The 20057-nt window shown below is 41.7% G+C and overlaps 1 protein-coding gene across 2 annotated transcripts in view; it reads right to left on the bottom strand.

Annotated features, from left to right (window-relative positions):
• Positions 1-20057, bottom strand: part of CWC27 (CWC27 spliceosome associated cyclophilin) — a 146308-nt gene that overhangs the window by 49484 nt on the left and 76767 nt on the right. For both annotated transcript variants that reach the window (XM_044446235.1, XM_044446234.1), the window contains exon 11: positions 7153-7256. In XM_044446235.1, the coding sequence (XP_044302170.1) occupies positions 7153-7256 (104 nt within the window). The remainder of the gene's footprint in view (positions 1-7152; positions 7257-20057) is intronic.

Below are 20057 nucleotides of genomic sequence, written 5' to 3'. Positions count from 1 at the left end.
GCTCATCTTCTGGCATCATATCTTTTTGCCTTTTGGTACTGTCCATGGGGTTTTCATGGCAAAGATACTGGAGTGGGTTGCCATTTCCTTCTCCAGTGGATCACGTTTTGTCAGAGCTCTCTGCTATGACCTGTCCGTCTTGGGTGGCCCTGCACGGCATAGCTCATAGCTGCATTGAGCTACGCAAGCCCCTTCGCCATGACAAGGCAGTATATCCTGTATGTACTGCTTATTGTATTACTGTCCTGAGACTCTTGGATGGGATAGAAATTTTTAAATAATAAACAAACAAACAACAAACAGAATGGCCTCAACAACTTAGAAGAGATGGTGAGCAAGCAGACCTGGTGGTTCTTCTTAGGCAAGGAGTTTGACAAAGAGGATGACACTGCAAAGGGTGGCCCCTTTTTCCTGTAGCTGCCTTCCTAAACTCAGATGGAGTGAGCTTTTTAAGGAAGGCTTCCTCCAATAAGTTCAGTGCTTGCTGAGTTTTTAGAAAAGACCAATATTTATACTGCCTTTCCTTATACTTGTAGATCAAGAGGGAAACAGCTCTCTGTGTTAGCACACACAATGGAAGAGAAGACCATTGTTGCTCAGATTAAGGTGGATTAAATATGACAACAAAATAGTGGCACAAGCTTGTATGTTGGCAACTGAACAGGGAACGATTCTGATCTGCCCCTGAGCATTTTGTTTCCTCACATACTGATGCCGTAATCTGATGGGACAGTGTTGACAAGTCCTGAGACAATGCCAGCCCTGTTTTACAAGGAGAATGTGAATTTATTAAAGGGCCTCAGGGTATTTTTTTTTTAAAAGAAGGAAGAGATTTAATGTAATGTGCAAAATGGTTACTGGAAAAACCACCACCTTAGGTGATTTTAAAGTAAACACCAGAGTTTTTAATCTCAAGAGGCTGACACAGAACTCAAAAGAAATGGGCCAACCCATAGAAGGCACGGAAGAATATACAGTCAGAAAACTACAGGGCTGATATTAAAATGAAGACAACCAAGCTGATCTAACAGAATCTCCAAATACCAAATGAGTATTTGGTATACATCAGACCACAGGACAGTGCCGCAACAGGACACCATGAGAAACTGAAACAGCACATCAAGGTCCCCGTTGATTAGATGGCGTTAGACGATTCAAGCAAGTATGTGGCTTACAAGTGGCTCTGGCTCGGGATGCCTGTCTTTTAAGAAAGCAACCATTACCTTCACTGGTATTAGAAATCTACTCTGAGGATGAACTGCTGTTCTGATATATACCTTGTATGTTCTTATGAGTGAGATCTCTTGCTAGCCCCTCACCTGGCTACAAACTACTCCACATTCTCATTCTTTATTTCATTCCTTGAAAGAGCTCAGGGTGGCTAAACGGTTCTCCCGTCTCCTCATTTCGTCCTCACAACCATCTTCTGGTGAAGCAAAATGAGGGTAAGAAAAGCCTACTGTCACCCAATGGTTTTCGTAGCTGAGCGACAATTCAACAGAGCACCATGATCCTAAAAGGATACTAACTGGTATACCATATCAGAGCAGGTTGCATGTCATGCTAAGGTATGATGGGTTCATTAAACCCCATTGTTCAGTGATGCCTATGTGCAGTCAGTATGTGCATCCAAGCTGCAGCTTTGGTTTGTCTTGCTATGTGAACTCTGTGGGAGTAAATTGTCAGGGTGGTTTAAGAAACCACCAACAGCTCATGGGCTGTTTTACATTGATAAATGGTTTCTCAACCATGCCCAACACAACAAGCGAGGCAGATGTGGATGTAATATATCTTCAGCAAAGCTTTTGACAAAATGCCCCATGTTATGCTAATTAGCAAACTAGCTAAAAGTGAGAAAGGTGGAACAATGGTCAAGTAGATGCACAGCTGGTTACACAATCATACTTAAAGAGTGCTTATTAATGGCACCTTCTTCGACTGGGGAGAAGTAAAGAGTGGTGTACCACAGAGTTTAGTCCTAAGGCCAGTGCTCTTCCAGATCTTTATTTAAGATTTGGACGAAAAGGTGCAGGGAATGCTTATCAGATTTGCAGATGACATACAATTGGGTGAACTAGGGTAATACCCTGGATGACAGAAATAAAATTCAAATTGATTTTGATAGGTTGAACTGCCGGGCTGAAAACAACAGAATACAATTTGACAGTGACAAATGCCAAGTTCTGCACCTAGGAAAAAGAAACCAAAGGCATACTTACAAGATGGGAGATACTTGGCTCAATAATACATGCAATAAGAATCATGAGATTGTTGTAGATCTAAAGGTGAATATGAGTTAATGTGACAAAGGTTAATACCATTTTAGGCTGTATTAATGTAAGTGTCACTTCCAAATCACATGAAATACTAGTTCTCTACTCATCACCAGTTAGGCCTCATCTAGTTCTGCACCCAGTTCTTGGCACCACAGTTTAAGAAAGATGCAGACAAACTGGGAAAGGTTCAAAGGAGGGCAACAAAGATGATCAGGGAAGTGGAAACAAAACCCTGTGAAAAGAGACTGAAAGAACTGGGCACTGAGAAGAGAAAGCTGAGGGAACATGTGATAGCACTTTTCAAGAACTTGAAAGATTATCAAACAGAAGAGAACCAGGACTGCTTCCTAACCATCCTAGAATACAGGACATGGAATAATGGGTTCATGTTACAGGAATCTGATTCTGGCTGCATATCAAGAGAAACTTCTAGGTTGTTAGAGCAATATGACAGTAACTTTTGTGGGCTCTCCCACATTGGATGTATTCAAGATGCAGCTGGATGAACATATGTTAGGATTGTTTTAACACAGAGTCCTGCATTAAGCAAGGGGCTGTACCGCAAAGCCTTCCTGGTACAGCCCAAACCTACTATTCTATGATCCTATAGATATAGAAAAGTTGCTTGGAAAGTACAGAAGTGAATCCTAGCTTAAACAAGCCATGATAACCTGTATGACTGTGCGAACTGGGTTGCTAGATTTCTTTATAATTATGTGCTTATACTTTAAAGGGCATATAGATATGATTTATGTTTATAGATGGCTGTAAACACTCAGTTTCACATCATAGAACCATGTTCTAGAACCTGCTAGGAGTGATCTCAGTCTTCTGCATAAAAGAATAGTTTAACATCTCCAGCAGAGAACAAGATGGACAGAGAAGGGAACTCTTGCTAAAATCAGCGAAAGCATGTCCTTTTGCTACAGCATGTTCTCACACATTCTGGTGATATAATGCCCATTATGGAGCACATTTACTATATAATTTTGTGAGCCTTAAAATTAAGATTTCATTTCCATTTAATAAGAAAACAGTCAGTTAAAAATGTTGCACTGGGTACATAAATATGGGTAACTTTTCCCATCTTGCCTTCCTATCATGGCACTCTTAAGATGGCCCTTGAATATTTCCAAATGACTGAATGTGACCTCCAAGTTGCCTCAGGTGTATCTCAAATAACTAATGTTTTTAATCCTCTTTCATTTCACAGCTCATGTTGCTTTTTCTAGCCTAAATTTTGCCACTGCACAACTGAGGCATTGTTCTGATAATGCACCAGAAAGGAACTGACACCTTACCAGATTAGACCACTTGCCCAAATACCTTTATAGAGTTTGTCTTTACTGGTTGGCACTTTGAATCAAACATTTAAATGCAAAGAGCAATTCTGAAATAAAATTAGACATGATAGTTTAAAACCGCGCGCGCGCACACACACACACACACACGCACACACTTTTCCAGCACAGGACAAACCAGGCTGGCAGAAAGAAAGGCTCAGTCTAAGTTATGGTAAAGAATGGTAGAAACGAGTAAGTTAAGAAATGTTGGGCTGCACTGCTGGCTCAGAATGCTAGGAGCTGTAGAACTGTTTTCTGTCTGAATATGCCTAGGACTGCACCCCTACAGAGCTGCGTACATGAAACTGGCCTTAATATTCATTTGGGTCACCAAAATATCTGAGGCATTGCTCTCCACAAATTCTGGAACCACTGAATCTGGCAGTTATTCCTTTATTGTCTTTCCTGTCTTCAGGTTAGTGTGGCCCCAGCAGTCCATTCATGTTTCTTTCCTTGATGGCCACTGGGGATTCCCCAATCTCTTATGTTAATGGAGTTCACATCTTGAATATGCTTGTTCTATCCATTTCTCTGCATCACCACTGTACATATTACCTATATTTTCAAGAAGTTTCCTTCTATGGCTTTCTATAGTGTAAGATCTCCTGTCTTTAGGTCTTAGTGACCATTGTTCACACATTAGAAAAAAGGTTAACTTTGCAGTGGAAAGAATCTCCTTTTGTTATTTTTCCTTTTTTAAATCAATGCAGCTGGAAAAGATGCCTTTGGACCTCAAAAATTGTGACATAATACATTAGTTAGTCTTTATATGTGCCATAAGGCTCCCTAGATGAGTGTCATTCACATAAATAAACCATCTTAATTACAGATGATTTATAGCATTAGCAATAGTCCCCTCACTATTTAAATTAGGTTAAGATGTCTGCATGATAAAGCCAGACAGATTTTAATGCATATTTTAAAATTTGAGTGGTTTTGGAAGCAAGGATAGTTCTTTTCTTACAAAAATAACATTTAAAATGTTTGACAACTATGTTTAGGTGTGTTTCGCTGCTATTAAAACAGAAGACATTGGAATGAATGAAACATAGGAGTTAGCACAATGTTAATAGGAAGTAAATGAATGAAGGTGCTGTCATTAAAGTTTACAACTTCTTGAGCAGCCATACTGCTTTTCCTAATGATCTCAGTTTCATATCCTGGTTGGTAAGACAAGATTAAACCAGTCTCTTGGTTGAGTTATAATGAGAAATGATGGTTTAAACCAGGGTGGACAGAAAATTGATCAGACTCCTTGGGGTGATCTGCAGAAGAACAGCAAGAATTTGGGCTTCCAGTGGTTTAACAAAAGCAAAACAAAAGAGGCTTTCCCCTTCTTAAGTTAATATGCCAACATTAAGAAAGTTTTGGTAACAAGCAGGGGAAGGAACTTGGAATAAATTTATATATGAAGGCACTGTGTAATCAACTCTGGTCCTAACAACGAATTATTGGTTTGAATAAGCATACAAAAGCCTACTCTGGTTGATGGATCTTGTGACCTTAGTAAAACCGACCAACCAACTGACAAACAAACAAACAGAAGTAGAGCTATCAAATCTCATGTTTGCACATCCTTGACTTAAATTAGCTTTAGTACCAGTGCCAGCATGTACAGGAAGATTATATTAAAGCTTTTGTCTTAGAAAATCATGCTGTTAGAAAGAAGATTCTTGCCATTTCCCAGGTACTGTTTCTTTTACAATATAATATAAGCAAGAAATGTTACCTAGGACATAAAACCTAAGCGATATAAAACCTAAGCGATATAAACAAAACCTATTGCTTGTGATTATCAGCTTGTTGGATCCAGTGCTTGTGCAACTAGGCTTTGGTGCTATTAAAAATAAACTGAAACAAACAGAAATGCTTCTTTTTAGAAGAGTACATGTCAGCATAGCTTGCAAAATGGAGGTCTGTTGACCTGCTCTAATCAGGCAATGAATGTCTCCTCTAGTTTCCAGGGTTAGTTTCAGCAAGTGCTGAGCAAGTGCTAGTTTCCACAAGTGCAACAGAACTAACAGAGGTGGGATGGCCCTAATGGAAACTGCTATATGCCTTAACACAAAGCTCTAGCTAGCATGTTCATTAAAAAGAGACGGAATAAAGACCCAAAACATAATTCAATAAATACAGAATGGATGTATACCTTTATCAGTATTCAAGTGAGGTTGATCTGTGCCAGTTTAAGACAGTAAAATTATCTATCACTGTACCTTTCTCCTCAAAAATTAACCAATATTTAGCTTAAGATTCACAATATTTCTTAGAAATGTGTATGACCTCACGCTGGTAGCATGATCTTTTGTTTGGCTATGCTCAATTAACTGGATATTCTGGAAATAAATCTTGGAAAAACTTTTATGATTTCAGGTCACCATATTACTCCTGATTGTATAGAGGCATTACTAGTTTAACTGTAGGAAGACTATTGCTACATTGCATTGTTTGAATTGTAAGCCGTCCAGAGACCCACTGGGTCTTGGACAGGGTAAAAATACCCAAACAAATAAACATATAGCCTGCCTTTTTCCCTGCTGCAAGGAACCCAAGGCAGCTTATACAGATCCCCTCCACTCCATTTTATCCACACAATAACCTTGTGCATTAGGTTGGGAAGAGAATGAGTGACTGGCTCAAGGTCACCCAGTGAGGTTCATGTCTGAAGGAGGACTAGAACCTGGATCTCCCAGGTCCCCAGTCCAACAGTCTAGCCACCACACCACACTGGCTCTCAGTGATGGTGAGAGAGTTGATCCAGCCCTGAGAATGACCTTACTAATGGAAGCTTGATTCTGTATATCGGCTTGCTAGCTAACAGAGCACAGCACAACACAACACAACACAACACAACACAACACAGCTGGGGACATTTAATAACTTAGCTGGTTTACTTTTCCAAAAGGTATTTAAGCAATTAAGACTGATAAATTTTGTTGAAAGGTAGCCTCTTTCTCTTTACAACCTTGGGTTTTATCTAATCCTCACCATCTATGAGCAGAACAGAAATGCTGTCAGAACAGTTTATCATCATCACTGTAGCCCCCAATGTGCACCCTCAATCTGCTCCAGACTTTGGGAGCTGCTCTAGAACAGATCTAGAACACATGCATGAGGACTGCAGGGAACAAGCAAGTAAGGAGACGCCTCCTCATCAGACATCACGCCCCCACACACACACATCATAAAGCTATTTTGTGTATTCTTAATTTTTTTATAAGAGATAATAAAAAGAGTAATGAAACCTGGGGCAGAACAAAACATGAAGAGGTTAAGCTGTACTGGCTATCATTAACTTCTATTTGAGAAAGAAGAATTTGAGGGAAGGACAGACACTTAAGGAATGTTCCTGTGAGAAATATATCAGGCAAGACACCCTAATTATACTCAGTTGGATGGCTAGGGAAATCAGCATCACAGTCCGCTTTTTTTGAACAAAGGTTGAACAAGAAATCTGAGGATATCTGGCACTCTGTTATGCCATCACAATGCAGTATCAGTACCAGCACATGCGACTTTACTTCATCTCGTACCTTTGGTTTTGTTATCCGTTGCTCTGGAGGCATTTTCTTTTTTCTTCTGCTTGGCTGCCAGCAGTTCACGTTTCAACTGGCGCACTTCCTTCCGTAGCTCCTCACTGTAGAGAACAATGTTTAGATAAATCTAATTGACTTAAAAAGTAAAGCCACTCAGAAGAAAGAGAATCAGTTCGGAATCAATAAACCTGAGACAAAGCATAGAGTGCGGCAATTCCTTCCTGCCAGTCTGTATAACAAAATTTTTCCACTTGTTTTAACATTTAATATTATACTTATTTCAAAAATTTATAGGCAGCTAACAAAAACACCACTAACAACTCTATCACATAACAGTAAACAATAATTAAATATAATAAAAGTGAAAGCCAAGATCCTAACTGGCCATTCTAATAAGAAGTTTTGATTCTTTATGGAGATTAACTTAATCCTTATTTGATAGTTAAATATTATCCCATTTTTTCAGTAATGGTCTTAAGAAGGGGAAACAAAATTTCCCTATCCTAAAACAATTACTAAACTATTTATATTGACCAAAATAAGTTTTAGCTATTCATAGATATTTTTAAATCTTTGGGCCACCAAATAGCATTGCCCTGCCAGAACTGCACTGTCAGTAAGGAATATGGCATACTTATTAACATTCTATATATTTAACATTATTTAACATTCTATCTATTACTAGTAATATTTCCTGTACATGATTGCTGAAATTCTAAACTTGCAGTTACTAAAACTTTGAATATATTCAAAGTAGGAATTGCAAATTCATTAACATCTAATATGGGCTGCTTGGGTCTTAAAAATATCAATTTTACATCACTTACTATGAGGGTAATTATTATTAGAATTATTCTGAAAACACTCTCTAAGGCCCATTATAATTCTAATGTCTCAATAACAGTGCACACAATTATAAATAGCCCAAGCACCCCACCCCCAACCACCCAGGTTTAAACACTTTGAACTCAAATTTATATTTTCCATCTGCTGCCTAAAGTAAAATATTAAACACAGGAAACATAAACAGACAAAAATACAAATTCCACCAAAAGGGGAAGCGGAAAACTCCCAGAAACTCATGACAAGAGTAAAGAGATGTTATTTTATATCGTCTCCAAAACTCCTTGAGGCCTTCTCAAAATTACTTCCTGTATTCCAAACCACAAAGTCAATTTCCAAAAAGGAGTGTCAAGACTTCCTAATAGCCTTTCTAATAGCCTTCACTTGTGCCTAGCATAAACCAATTAATGATACCCTCTTCCTATTCAAGATGTAAGTTCCCTCTTGAGTGCCACAAGCCACATTCATTAAGTCTCAGATCTCAAGGTTCAGCTAGTAGATCTACTTTCAGGGAACAATGGCCAAGTCCAACAAGACCGCTTTAAATTCTGGAGTCTCAATATCCCTAACTGGTATCATGTTCATTTCCATACTTAGAGTACCATGTGTCTTTATATGTCCCTGCCCAAGTGCTCAGCCTATTAAAGATGTCATTGCATGCTAAGAGGCAGGTGGGTGCCAAATGAAGGGCTGTTTCAGGGGTGGGGCGTGAATTGCACTGCTTTACTTTCATTCAGACACCAGGCAGTGTTTTATTGTTTGTTTTACTCATGTTGTTTACATGACTTTTGAGTGTGCGTATGTGTGTGTGTGTATGTAAATCTGCAAACCATTCTTGGAATTCTGGTGAATCAAAGAACTGAGTATTAAATTATTATTTTTTAAATCCTGATAAATTACCATAGAAAAAGAAGCAACCCAGTTCTTTCTGCAGAGCTACAGTACTCTCTGGTAGGGCAAACCATGTTTTCATATTGAAGTGAAGAATTATATAGGCCCAGGGGTATGAAACTCTTTTCACCCTGATGTCCAAATTCCACTCTAAGTAGCATTTCATCTGTGTGAGGGGGCAGCACCTGGTGGATGCTGATAAGTCACATGGTGAGCTCCCCAGTGGGCCATATTTGGTTCATGGGCCTGAGGTTCCCTATCCTACAGGTTCACCATCATAGCAGGGAAGCTATTCTGTCAGTCCCAAGCTATTCCGTTGGATAGTGTCCTGCAATTTCAGTATAGCTGCCTACTCTATATTTTTGTATTATTTTGGATAAATGAATGACTTCATATTCCAGGATTATCAGTCTGGCACTTTCCATAAGTAGCCCATTCACAGTTCACCACTACACAGTTAAAGTTCATCACTCGAGAGAAAGCAGCCAAGTCTGGAATAAAAGGCGCATTAAAGGGCATTGTCAAGAGCTGTGGGATGAAACTTGCACAGCACATTCTTGGATTTTGTCCGACTGTAGCTATTTTCTCCAACCTTTCATAACAGTAATTCAGCATCATATAATAAACAAGAACCAAGATGACACAATGATACTTCAGCAAAAGATCTTTATTTTATTTTTTTCATTTGAAATGGAATTAACTCTTATTTCTTTCAGCAGGGCCTTCTTTCAGCCTATGTTATCCTTACAGGACATTTGTAGCATATCTTACTAAACTGACAAAGGAACAAAGGAATAATTTGTTGGCATATAAAAACAAAGTCACTGAATTGTCTAGATAAGAATTGCTGAATAGGAAACTAAGGCTATAATCCTTGCACGTTTACTTGTGAATACACCCTACTGAACTCAATGGGATTTAATTCTATGTAAACATGTACATGACAATACTGTGCGTTTTGTTTGAGTGAGTCTGAAAAAAACCCATTCAAGATCTATCCAGGAAGACTTGAAAACAAGCACTCCTTAACCCCAGAATATCCTGGAAGTCATACTTCTCTCCCAAGATTGTTTCAGGGGAGAAATTAAATATAGCTAGTTAACTAGTAATAAAATGTGTCATGAAGTTATATCCTTAGCAAGTTCTTTAGTCTAAAACATACTGAAAAAAGCAGGTTGCTTACCTGTAACTGATGTTCTTTGAGTGGCCATCTGTGCATTCACACATATGGGTGCTGTGCCTGCGCAGTGCCTAGGCCAGAAGATTAGAAAGCTAATGGTTTTCAGTGGGAAAAAGCTCCGCTCCTCTCCCCCCGCATAGTATAAATAGAGCGGAGCGTCCGCCATTTTATTCAGTCTTGAAGACCGACGTTTGCCCCCTTGCAGTTAAAGATGGTATTACAATAAGCATCATCGGTACCGTAAGATCAGTGCGGAACCGACGAAAAAGCAAGTCCACTGACCGACACCATGTGGGGCCGGTGGGTAGGTTGTGTGAATGCACAGATGTCCATTCGAAGAACATCAGTTACAGGTAAGCAACCTGCTTTTCTTCGTCGTGGCCTCTGTGCATCACACATATGGGTGATTAGCAAGCTTACCATACTCGGAGGAGGGAGGTGTCGTCAATGAAGAATGGCGGAGAGAACTGCTCTACCAAAAGAACAATCCTGTTTTGCACGTACATCAAGCTGATAATGCTTGGCAAAAGTACATGGAGCAGCCCAGGTTGCGGCTCTGCAAATATCCTGGATCGGAACACTTGCCGCAAAAGCCGACGAAGTCGCTACTGCTCACGTAGAATGGCCTCTTGGAAGCATAGTTAAGTCCATCTTTGCTAGTTGATATGCCAGAACTATGGTCTGGACAATCCATTTAGACAGTCTTTGAGATGTGACTGGAGAGACCTTGTCATGATCAGCGTATTTAACGAAGGGTCTGTTAGAATTCCTGAAGGATTCTGTGCGAGACCTGTAGAAAGCTAGGCAGCGTCAAACATCGAGAGTGTGGAGAGAGCATTCAATCGGAGTCGATGGGGATGGAAAGAATGTGGGCAAGACAATGTCCTGATTCAAATGAAACAATGTAGCCACTTTAGGAAGAAACGTTGAATCCATGCGAAGGATGACCTTTTCCTTATGAAAATTCAAAAACGGTGGATCTATGCGAAGAGCACAAAGCTCACTAGCCCTTCTGGCTGAAGTGACCGCAACAAGAAAAGCAGTCTTCCACGATACTAAGCATAGATCCACAGTCGCCAAAGGTTCAAATGGGGGCTTTGTAAGCACTTGGAGTACAACAGAAAGACTCCAAGTTGGCATGACAGGATGGACTGACGGGTGAAGGTTCTGTAGTCCTTTTAGAAAACAGCGAATCAGAGGTTGAGCAAAAACCGATGAGCCCTGTATGCTGCCACGGTGATGTGAAATGGCAGCTCTGGAACAAAACAGTTCACATACCCTGTTCTCTCGGGTAGCGAACAAGTCTATGTCTGGGTATTCCCACAGATGGAATAGTTTGTTGCAAATCAGTCAATCCAACTCCCACTCGTGGGTTGTTGACATCTGTCTGCTCAGTGCATCTGCTTCCACGTTGTCGGTCCCTGCAAGGTGGACCGCCAGTAGCATTATGTCCCTTGGGATACACCAATCCCAAATTTGCATCGACAATCGAGCCAAGATGGGTGACTTTGTCCCACCCTGCTTGTTGATGTAAAAGACAGCAGCAATGTTGTCGGACGCAATCTGGACAACTTGGTGGTGTAGAACGGTCTCAAAGGATTTGAGAGCGTTGAAAATCACCAGAACCTCGAGGAAGTTTATGTGTTTCCTCGTTTCTTGTCGGTTCCAAGTCCCTTGGACCCGAAGTCCTGCACATGCCGCATCCCATCCGATGAGGGATGCATCGGTGTACAATGTCACTGTCGGCTGAGGCACTCGGAACGGAACACCAATAGATAAATTGTCTACAGTAGTCCACCATGTCAAGGTATGAAGGATCAAAAGCGGAATCCAAATAAACTTGCTTTGCGGGTCCCACTGTGGGTGAAACAACTTGTTGAGAAACAATTGCAGAGGCCCAAGTCTGAATCTGGTGTGTGGTAAGATGGCAACTGAGGCAGCCAGATGTCCCAGAAGCCTCTGTACAGTGACAGCCTGTACTGTCGTGTGTTGTCAAATTTGATGAATATGAGCACAAAGAGTGGCTCGACGGGATGGAGGAAGAAATGCCCTCTGTAGGATGGAGTTGATATGTGCTCCGATGAAATCAATGACCTGCATAGGGATAAATAACGATTTCTAATGGTTAATGCAGAGTCCAAAGTCGTCAAGTAAAGTACAAATCTTATGTACAGCCGAAAGGAGGCTGTCTCTAGTCTGGGACACAATCAGCCAATCATCTAAGTATGGGTAGACTTGTATACCCTGAAGTCGCAGGTGTGCACACACCAGAGCCATACATTTTGTGAAAACCCTTGGGGCCGTGGTGAGACCGAATGGCAGAACATTGAATTCGAATATATTGGGTCCTACAGTAAAACACAGGAAACGTCTATGAGAAGGATGAATGGAGATATGAAAATAAGCATCCTTCAAGTCCAGTGAGGTGAACCAATCCCCTCTACTCAGCAACGGAAGGATATTTTGTAAGGTGGTCATACGGAACTTTTTTGGTTTGATGTACTTATTGACATCTCTTAGATCCAGGATGGGACGAAGACCACTGTCCCGTTTAGGGACTGTAAAATATCGAGAATAGAATCCGTGTAGCCCATCAGAGCGAGAGAGTTGTCGAATTGCTCCTTTACGAAGTAGCTGGTAGACCTCATTGCATAGTACTGAAGAGGGCGGCATAAATCAGATAGGGCTTGACAGTGGAACGATGTTGAATTCTATTCCGTATTCGAGCTGAATGATGGACAACACCCACCTATCAGATGTAATGGGCTCCCAAATGGGGAGTCGGCTTTGAAGCCAGCCCGCAAAAGGGAGAAGAGAAGGTGGGAGGTGGAGAGATGGAGTGGCCCGCCGGGATCGTCAACGAGGACGCTTTTCAGTATTGAAGCGTCGACGGCCCTGAGAGAAGCGTTGTTGAGGCTGTTGCCTTCTGCGCTGCTGCCTTTGTTGATATTGCTGGCAGGGTTGGTATTGTTGACGTCCATAAGGTCTGGACCATGGCCACTTACGTTTGTGTTGCAGAAGCTCCATGCGACGCGCTGTCATGCGTGATTCATGAATCGCCTTGAGCTTATGATCGGTCTTCGCAGGAAAAAGCCCGGTACCATCGAACGGAATTTCTTCTATCCTCCTCTTCATTTCTTCAGGGAAGTTACAATTCCTCAGTCACGCATGCTGTCGAAGGGAATTACCACTGACCATGGCCCGAGAGTCAGTGTCCACATGGTGTCTTGCAGTGGACAACTGCTGTATGGCCACTTGCATTGCTTCTTTTATGAAGACCCTGGCTAGGTCAGCTTGGTGGTCCAGAAGGAAGGAGGCAACGTTATCCAGCTTCTGCATTATGAAGTACTGGTAACGTGCCAGTGTAGTTCATAATTTGAGATGCGTAGGCCGAGTCCCGAGACCGCATAGCCCCAATGGGCAAGCATGTCTATCTTCCTCCCTTCCTTATCGCAGGGTGTTGTATGACCGCGAGCCTCCCTGCCCTAGGACGACTCAACCACCACCGAATTCAGCTTGGGGTGACGTAGCAGAAACGGTATGCCTTCCTCTCTAACCCAGTACATAGACTTGTACCGGCGAGACGTCGCTTGTGGTTGAGCCGGTTGGTCCCAGGGCTGGACCATTGCCTGGCGGAGTGTAGTGATGAGAGGCAATGCTATGGCTGTGGATTGTTCTCCCCGGACGATGTCATAAAATCTATCGGTGCTGGGACCGGGGCGATGATCTCCAGTGACTGAAACAAGCGGGAGATGAGCTCCAAGAAGGTGACATGGGGCTTGTCCGGGGATCCAGGGTCCTGGGAAGTGATGGCCACATCAGGGGATGTGGAGTCTACTTCCGACTTGTTCAAGTCCTGGTGGTAGCGGTATTGTTCGCTGGAAGAGGTGGTCTCCGGAGATGGTGGAGGTCTCCTCTCTGCACGCCCAGAAGTGGACGGCACCTCCCTCGGGATTGATGCTGAGTGACGGTCCCCTGGATAATAAGTGTAGGGTTGGTATCCACTCCAGCCAGGGAAGCCACCATAACCAGGCACAGGCCAGTCATCCAACTGGCGGTCAGCTGAACGGCTTCTGCACCTAGGTGGCGATACAGGTCCCGCAGGTGGCCCAGCGGTAGGCATCGGGGTTGGAGAGCATTCCCTCAGTGGGGAGTCTCTGATCTCTCAATCTGAGATTGATTCCCTAAGCGGCGGCTCCAGTTGTGGAGGAGACGTGCTCTCAGGCCGGACAATTTGCCTGGGGGATCCTGGCGGAGTCACCTGCATCACTGATTGCAAGGCCAGTCCTGAGGGAGTCAGTACTGTGGCGGCAGTTGGTACCGAGAACCCCGACGAACCCGAGCCCTGATGTTTGGGGTGATCGAGCTTCTTGCCCTTATGGGCCGCCTTGGCCGTTTTATCTTTCCTCGGTTTTTTGTGCCAGAGGATTTATCAGATTCCAAATGCTTACGCTTCTCCTTTTGCTTAGTTGGGGGAGAAGGTAGCTGTTGCGCTTCCATTGAGGCAGCACCTTCGTCCGAAGGATGCTGTGGAGGTGCGGCCGATGTTGAAGCAGGGCGCTTGGATAGCGCGGCCGCGGTAGAGGCGGAGCGCTGAGAAGGCACAGTCAAGGAAGAGGTAGGCCTTGAGACCAATTGGTCTGATTGTAGCAAGGCCTGGTCCCAAACTAACTTGCGGAGACAATTCTCCCTATTCTTCCTGGCCTGTTTGGTAAAGGCCAAGCAATGCCTGCATTTATCGGTCCTATGCCCCTCGCCAAGGCAGAGGAGGCATAGATCGTGTGGGTCGGTGGGAGACATTTTGGACCTGCACTCGCTACATTTGTGAAATGTTGCCCGCTGCGCCATCGCAAAAAGGAAAAAAAAGGAGATGATCGCGCAGAAGGTAAAGAATAATATTTTTGGTTTTTTTTTTAGAAAGAAGAAAGAGAAGAAGAAAACTACAACACGGGTAAGAGAAAAACTGGGAGTATAACAAGGTAACTATAACAAGGTATAAGAACCGTAACGCACATGAGGCAAGAAACTAAGCGAGAGATGAACAGGCATGAGGCACAGTGAACGGCGGTCGCAAAGACTGAATAAAATGGCGGACACTCTGCTCTATTTATACTATGGGGGGGAGGGGAGGGGAGCTTTTTCCTGCCAAAAACCATTAGCTTTCTAATCTTCCGGCCTAGGCACTGCGCAGACGCAGCACCCATATGTGTTATGCACAGAGGCCACGACGAAGAAGAGCATCACCCCAGTCCATTTACATTGGGTATGATCCTGCTAAAGTTAGCCACTTTAAGTGTAACAGATTTTGATAGGAAAGTATGTGCTTTTGCCATCTCACTGGAAACCATCAGAAAAGGTAAGTTCTCACTTTCAATGGATTGTTCCCAGTGTATTCTTATCTTTGTAGAAGTTTCTCCTAAATTATCACAGAGGTAATTGATATTGTCCTGATGTTAAAATACAATACTACTTGACAAATTCAGTACTGTTGGCATAGCCACTTTACATTTGGAGTATTTGACAAAATAATCAAAATATGAGGATAAAACTTCAGCACTTTAATAGGTTGCACAATATTTACTAAGAGAGAAACTTCACATCATGTAGAAAATCTATGATTGGCTTGTCCAATGCTTTTTTTAATTTAAAAAAGAAAAAAGTGAATGAAGAAAAGATAAATAGAACTGTGGGGCAGTTGCAGGGCTGTTTGTTAATTCAATCAGAGCAATGGTGTTGGAGGAGAGATATTTTAACCATTACCCTGCTTCCTTCAATAAGATTGCCCCCTGCCTGCTGTCATGAGGAAGAGACATAATGGAGGAGGGAGATGCAGCAGCTAAAAGCATGTGCCCTCCAGCCTCAGGCAATGAGGGAGTTGCACTGACCCTTGGCACTCAAGCCATCCAAAGCAGGGTTAACTCAGATGCTGGATTTTGTTTTTGTCTCACAGACTAATCATAGAATCATAAAATAGTAGAGTTGGAAGGGGCCATGAAGGCCACAGGTCCAATCCCCTGCTGTTGCAGGACACCAGTTTACACCATCCCACTCAGATGATTCCAGTTTTGCCTTGAATGCCTGTAGTGTGTGGAGAGCCCACAACCTCTCTAGATATCTAGCCAGAAGCTGGGTTATCACAACTTGAATTGATGATTCTATGTCCTACACTCTAGTTTCAGTGAGAAGAAAGCTTGACCTTCCTTTTTGTGACAGCCTTTGAGGTATTTTTAGTGTGTTATCATGTCCCCGCTCTTCCCAAGACTGAAAATGCCCAGTTCTTTCAATCTCTCCTCATAGGGCAAGATTTCCAAACCCTGGATCATTTTTGTTGCCCTCCACTGGACCCTTTCTAATTTTAGTGCATCTTTCTTATATCTTGGTGCCCAGAACAGGACACAGTATTCCAGATGAGGTCTGACTAGTGAGGAATATAAGGGAACTACTACTTCTCCGGATTTGGAAGTAGTACTTGTTAATACACCCCAGAATAGCATTTGCCCTCCTTGCAGCTGTATCACATTGTTGGCTCATATTCAACATACTGTCCACAATAACTCCAAGGTCTTTTTCATTTTCAGTTCTGTTGAGCCATGTATTCTCCATCTTGTATCAATGCATTTAGTTTCTTTTTCCTAGGTGGAGGGCTTGGCACTTGCCCCTATTGAATCTCATTCTTTTGTGTTCAGTCCAGCATTCAAGTTTATTAAGATTGCCCTGGATCTTCTTCTAGGGGGTTCGTTATTCCACCTAGTTTTGTATTGTCTGCAAATCTGTTTATATTTCTTTGTACTTCATCATCTAAATTATTAATATTCATTCATTAATATTCTTTTAAGGTGGAACATGACGGAAGAGGGAGCAACATACCTCAGATTTTATCTCTCTTTGTAGCCTTGTAGCCATGGGTGCATCCGGATTGCAAGATAAAAGCCTACATGTCCCTCAATAAGCTGACCACATAGAAATCTTCTTAGAATCATTGTGGGGAATGGCTGTATTTGAAACTGGCTTTACAACCTGGGAATCAGAGTTCTCAATGTCTCTCATAATTGCTGGCATTGACATACTTCTTTTAGAAAACAATGCAATGCTTGAAAATGTTATGTAATGATACCCACAAGATTTTAGCAAAACATGCAATCAGGTCCTGTTTGGTTACAATATACGACACATGGTTCATTTAATGGAAAAACGAAGTTTCTCTTGCAAGAAAACAATAGTTCCCCCTTGTCCTGTTATGACATAATATTCTACTGTCCTTCTCCCCAATCTTTGTACATCCAAACCACAGACTGTAAGAGCCCTGGGAATGTTTACCTATACCCAGGGTCCCAGTCCAATCTGAGCTCATTTGATTTACAGCTAATGCTCTGAGCAACAGTGGCAGAAGCCCACTTGAGCTGCTGGAGTGGGAGACTGGATCACCAGAACCAGAGCAGTCTTTTCAATCCCCAGAAATCTACTTCAAAGAAAGGAGAAACTGAGGCACATGAACATTAAGCTAATGAGTGCAAGTGGGGAGAGAGCTACACTAAAACACTCATTTGCACCTACTTTCTCCTATTCCAGCAACAACTCTTATCGCACAATCAAGTGATTTTAAGACTGTGAATGAAAAACAGCAGTGATAAGGAATCTACCCAATCACAGATCCTCTTCCTCTTCCTTCTAAGCCACTGCAAAATGGACACTGAGACAGCTTACCTGAACACCAACCAAGATGGCTTCTCTTCTTCCTTGCCTCCTTTTTCTCTGAACAGAGTTTGCCTTACTCTTCCTTTGACTCTTGCAATTCACTATAATGTTTGAAATGCACTTGGAACCTATCTTTTACCAGTATGTAAATTTGGAGTGTACACGAACTATTCAGTCAGCATACATTTTATGTCTCATCTTGGTAGGGTTCAGGTGAGAAGGGTAGTGCCCTTGCGCTTCAGACAACCCTGCCTAAATGATGACCAGCACCAGCAGAAGAAGAGATAAATCAAGTCTGACATCAATCCAAGTACGAGGGCTGTGACAAGGCGCAGACCACACAGAATCATAAATATATGCTAGCTCTACACAACAGGTATACATGAAGATCTGGGAAAGACCAAAAGCATAAGAGCAAGACTAATTTGGTCTCATATCCCCAAACCCCTAAAACAGATTTTTGGTATCCAATTCCTCTGCTAGCTTCTGACCATTTCCCTGCTACCATTTTTGTAATGCCAGCAATATAGCTATACTATACCAGCACAGACAAAGCATAAAACACCCACTGTATCTGAAATAAACTTGGCAGTGGGACTATGCATATGGTTGGCCCCAGCAAGCGGGGAAGGGAAACCTCTCCCTGACCCAATCCTCCCCACATTCATAGTTTCCGTCAATGTCACCTCTACCAGCTGCACATTGACAGGGTGTCTTACTCAACAGGTCCTGACTCCAACTAGTTTAGATTCATTTGGCAGGCTAAGGAAGATGAGTTACTTACAATCTGGAACAAGGCCAAACCTTTGCTCTTTGTCAAGTACTTAATATTTATTTTATGCTTTTTATCATTAAGTGCTTTACAAATATTAACTAAGACTCCAAACAGCCCTTGAAGGCAATCATTCTTCCTGCTGAAATTAGGGTATCGATGTATGTAAAAAAAAGTTTAGATTGCTTTTCTTAACACTGCCTGTGTCAATGTCACTCTTGTTTTAAAGGTGCTATCCATTTCCTGAAATATTATGGATTTCTGTCACAAATCTAAGTATAATGAATAGCTATTTTGAAAAATGAATCTGGCTAGTTTGTTGAACAGGAGCTTTTGACTCCATATATGGACTAACACAGACTATTCTAAGTGTTGAAAGGGAGGATACATCTTTCTAGTAAATTATCCCTGATTATTGATAAAACACAAAATACACGATACTGGAAACAAAACAGTAGGATTAAAAGAAAAAAAAAAGAATTGGCTGATTGAAAAGAATGTCATACTCCATTTGAAATAAATTTAACTGGAATTTGTATCAACTGTTTTTTCCTAAATGTGTTCTTCCTTCCATCTAGGGCTCAGTTGGCTTGGAAAATGATTTCTGCACCTGAGTTTTCCCATATATAAATAAAGGAGGCTCCTGTCTTAGCTAATAACACTAAATTCAAGAAGTTAAAAACACTTTTTATTATTAATAGCATAGTATGAATCAGCCATTAAACATTGTAAGTTACATGTTATACTACGCAAGCTGAAGTTACTTCCACTGAGGATAAAAAGCTTCCTTATTAGGATCCTATACAAATAAGAAACTTTGAGTTCAAATATAGTCATTAGTTCTGTAAACAATAGATTAATATCCCATGACATGCTGGATGGGCACTTGTGAGAACCTTAAGTTTCATGAACACTAAGTGCTGGAGTGGAACTGGTTTAATGTTGGCTGAAAAACCGGAAAAGCATGGCTACTGAAAAGCATTATTTTCAGCACTCATCGTATGTAAAAACAAATGGGCACAGTAGTAGAAGCTCCTTCACTGTCATTTTAACTTCACCAGTGTGCTAGGTAATGCATCCCATTCATTTTTTTCCTAGAACATTTTGATGTCCTAGGAAAGCAGGACCAATTACTGTAGCAACTATAGAATAAAGAATTTTGTGTTCAGAAAATGTCATAAAAGTTTGCTGTTAAGCACATGTAATTTTTTTTAATAGCAGAGGTGACGTATAACTAATCTATTTATTTATGTGCCCAGGAATTTGTCATTATTTGAATCTAAAGTCAGAATACACCTTAGCCAATTTAGGATGCAATCCTTAGAGAAAGATGCTTTACACCTTTACAATCTTTGTCTAATATTCTCTCGACTGGATGCAGTTCTCTAGGAACTCAGGCAGGAGTCTTTCTCATTACCTACTTCTCAGTCTTTGTAAAGTGCAGATGCTGGGAGTGAATCTAGGGCACTCTGCCTCAGAGCTATAGTCCCTTCTGCCCCACTGGACTATGTATATTTAATT

Source organism: Varanus komodoensis, unplaced genomic scaffold (genome assembly GCF_004798865.1).
Source record: "Varanus komodoensis strain SLA01 unplaced genomic scaffold, ASM479886v1 scaffold5, whole genome shotgun sequence".
Taxonomy (NCBI): domain Eukaryota; kingdom Metazoa; phylum Chordata; class Lepidosauria; order Squamata; family Varanidae; genus Varanus; species Varanus komodoensis.
Note: the sequence above shows the minus strand (reverse complement) of the source record. Positions and strands in the feature narration are given on the sequence as shown.